The sequence below is a fragment of the Caenorhabditis remanei genome, chromosome I (genome assembly GCF_010183535.1).
Source record: "Caenorhabditis remanei strain PX506 chromosome I, whole genome shotgun sequence".
NCBI classification, from domain to species: domain Eukaryota; kingdom Metazoa; phylum Nematoda; class Chromadorea; order Rhabditida; family Rhabditidae; genus Caenorhabditis; species Caenorhabditis remanei.
Window position 1 is genome coordinate 142,194 of NC_071328.1, and position 3,008 is coordinate 145,201.

General features: G+C 40.4%; 1 protein-coding gene across 1 annotated transcript; it reads left to right on the forward strand.

Moving 5' to 3' along the window:
• Positions 1 to 1,808: 1,808 nt before the first annotated feature.
• Positions 1,809 to 2,767, forward strand: GCK72_000021 (uncharacterized protein; the record flags this gene model as incomplete). Its single annotated transcript, XM_003100585.2, has 4 exons — positions 1,809 to 2,158; positions 2,299 to 2,398; positions 2,487 to 2,594; positions 2,645 to 2,767. The coding sequence occupies 4 exons, from the start codon at positions 1,809 to 1,811 to the stop codon at positions 2,765 to 2,767; spliced, it is 681 nt and encodes a 226-aa protein (XP_003100633.2).
• Positions 2,768 to 3,008: the final 241 nt, after the last annotated feature.

Below are 3,008 nucleotides of genomic sequence, written 5' to 3' on the forward strand. Positions count from 1 at the left end.
TCCAACCCTTTCTGACTCATAACCCCCTCTCTCCCAGTTCTTTGTCCCCCATGTTTTGTGCTCGCTCGCTCTTTAATTCCAGTTAATTGAACTCATGTCTCATTCCCCCCTCCCATTCATCCAGATGACGTCCCATCGCATGATAGTCGTAACTGGATACCCTTTGGACCCTCCCCACCCATCTCTATCCCATAGGATACATACATATATCACTGATCAAAAGAACAACTGGCTCGGGCTCATCGAGCTCTATACCCTAGCAGCCAGAAGTTCATTTTATATCTTGACTTTCTAATCTTTACACACTTTTTCCTATAACTGGAACTTTCGAAAATTGTCTCCGCGTGCCGCCGGTTCCTCTTTTTCCTTAACAATCGACACGTACAGACAATCACGTGTGTCTGTATGTGTACCAAAAAGAATTGGGCGGGAACTTCAGACGGAAAGCACTAAGAGCGACCGAAAGTCACTGTCTATATATATTTGAATGGTGATGGGTATGTCATAACAAAAAATGATGAACATTTTGTCCTTTTTATCTGTTTTTCTTCTGTCTTTTTGTTTTATTAGGCGGTGCTCAATACTTTGCTATTTAGTGTCTTTCTTCGATTTTTCATCATCGACAAACGTTTTTATTAAATTGAGTCAATTATTCTGAGCAAGGAAGGTTTCGTATATGATCCTCATTTTTGTAGTTTACACGTTTTTGAAAACTTTCTAGCCTTTGAAATATGTACCTTACTATACCATGATGCGTCATATCTTAATGCCATTCACAGATATAAAAACGCTGTCAACTAACTAGTAAGAAATGTTTTATCAACACAAAAATATAAGTTTGGAACTGTTCCCCCTCCTCCTAAAACTTCAAACAACACGACTACACTCTACCTAGATTTCTGAACACTCTGCTTCCGTTTCTCTCGCGTCTCTCTGATCTCCACTATCCCTCAGTTCTTTGATATCAAAAAAAGTTTTTGTGTTGAATTCACTTCCATCTCCCAACACATGGTTCCATTCATTTTCCGAAGCAACTGCCTCTCTCTCACTAATCAAGGTCGTAGAGAAGACGGAGACGGTTAGAGAGAGCACTAGCGGTCCCCTTCTTCATGTGACACTCACATGTGCTTCTTCTCCCCAGAAGACGCGAAGAAATAGAAGCACTCTTCTACAATCCGCTTCTGATCTTTGTTTTTTTTCGCTTTTATTTCTTGAAGCAACTCTTTTTTGTCTTTTTTGGTTGGGACGGAGGCAATTAGATATTTGATGTTCAGTTGGTGCCCGAGCAGTTGGCGAGCTCCGTGGCTCCTGTCATTTTTATATATTTTCTCCTTTCTTCTCGGAGATGGATAATTTCCGTCTGGCGTTGTACTTTTCGTCATTTCTCGGCATCTTAGACGCAAGATACTCTATTTAAGGGAGGTTTTAGGAATATTATCCGAGTACCTCTAACCTTTGGTTCCATTGGGTCAAGAAAGCACAAGCACGATACTAAAAGCTGTCGTGCCACATGAAAAAAACCAATTTCGCCCGGAATGTTTATTGTTCCTCCTCCCCATTTTTAGTTCCATTTCTTTCTTATCTTTCCCATTCCCATGTACCACATGTTTCTTCTCTTTTTCTCTCTTCTTCCCCATTTATTTCCAATTTCTCCCAAAAGTTCACACACATACATTTTCTTATCATCTTGTGTCACGTGCCCCCTCTTCTCGATTCTCGATTCACTGATAACCTCTTGGTACTACACTCTCACGTTTCTTCTTGTTTCGTTTAATTACACCAATTCAATTTCTTTTCCAGAAAAAAAGATGACCCTATCATTCCGTGTCAATCCCGAGTACGCGGCTATGTCAGAAATCGTGCCGGGATTATTCATTTGTGGAGTTTCCGCACTGTCCAAAGAAGAAATGAAGAAACACAAGATCACACATATCATCAACGCGACCACAGAGGTGCCAAATTTGAGAAGTCTCGGAGACATCCAGAGAACCAAATTGTGGCTGGAGGACACCGCGCAGACATACATCTACCCACATCTGGAATTGCAGTCTGATCAGATTCAGGCACTGATCGCAGATGGTGGAAAGGTGTTGGTACATTGTGTCGCAGGAGTCTCGAGATCTGCGTCGATTTGTTTGGCGTTTTTGTTGAAATATAGGTAAACCCATTACCCCACGTGGAGCGCTTTACAGCCTTTATGGGAAATGTATGATGTCAGCTTTAATCAAACACACGTTTGAATCCAAGAAACCAAAACAAACATTCAAAAGTTTCGAAAAATCAAACTTTTCATTCCAGATGCCGAAATCTTCGGGAAGCTTATCACTTGATGAAATCAAAACGAGTAATGGTTCGACCGAATCTTGGTTTCTGGAGACAATTGATCGCTTATGAACAGGTTAGGAAGCCTACAAGCTGTAGTCCTTGACCGAACAACCATACTACACAATTTTTCCCGTCTTATCAAGTACAAAGTTCTTTTACAGAACGTGAAAGAAAACGCCGGTTCAGTGAGACTAGTCAGAGATGAAGCTCAACCGGAACAACTCCTTCCCGACGTCTATTTGAATATTGCGATTCCAGCAAGACCAGCGGTTAGTTGAAGTTTCACTACTTAACTCGATTTTATTGTTTTATTTTTCAGAGCCCTGAACAGGACCCCAATATGATCCCAGATGAGCCGAGAGAACGGCGGAATTCTGGATTTAAGAACAAGTTCCAACCCGTGCTTGAACCAGTCATGGAGATGGCCGAAGCTGTTTGTTAATTATACTTTTTCACTTTTTTTTCTTTTCCGCTTTAATCAATTTCTTTTCTTTTTTCTTCTGACCTATTAGGCACAAATACTACACATTTCCCCCCCTGAAAACGGGTCAGTGCTTTAGTTGTTTTTTAAATTGTTTTTTTCTCATTAATTAAACCGATTATATCCGCTGACAAAAACGGGTTTAATATTGTAGTTTCCGGTGCCATGTAAATAAATTTTTTGTTTTTAAAATTATGGTTTT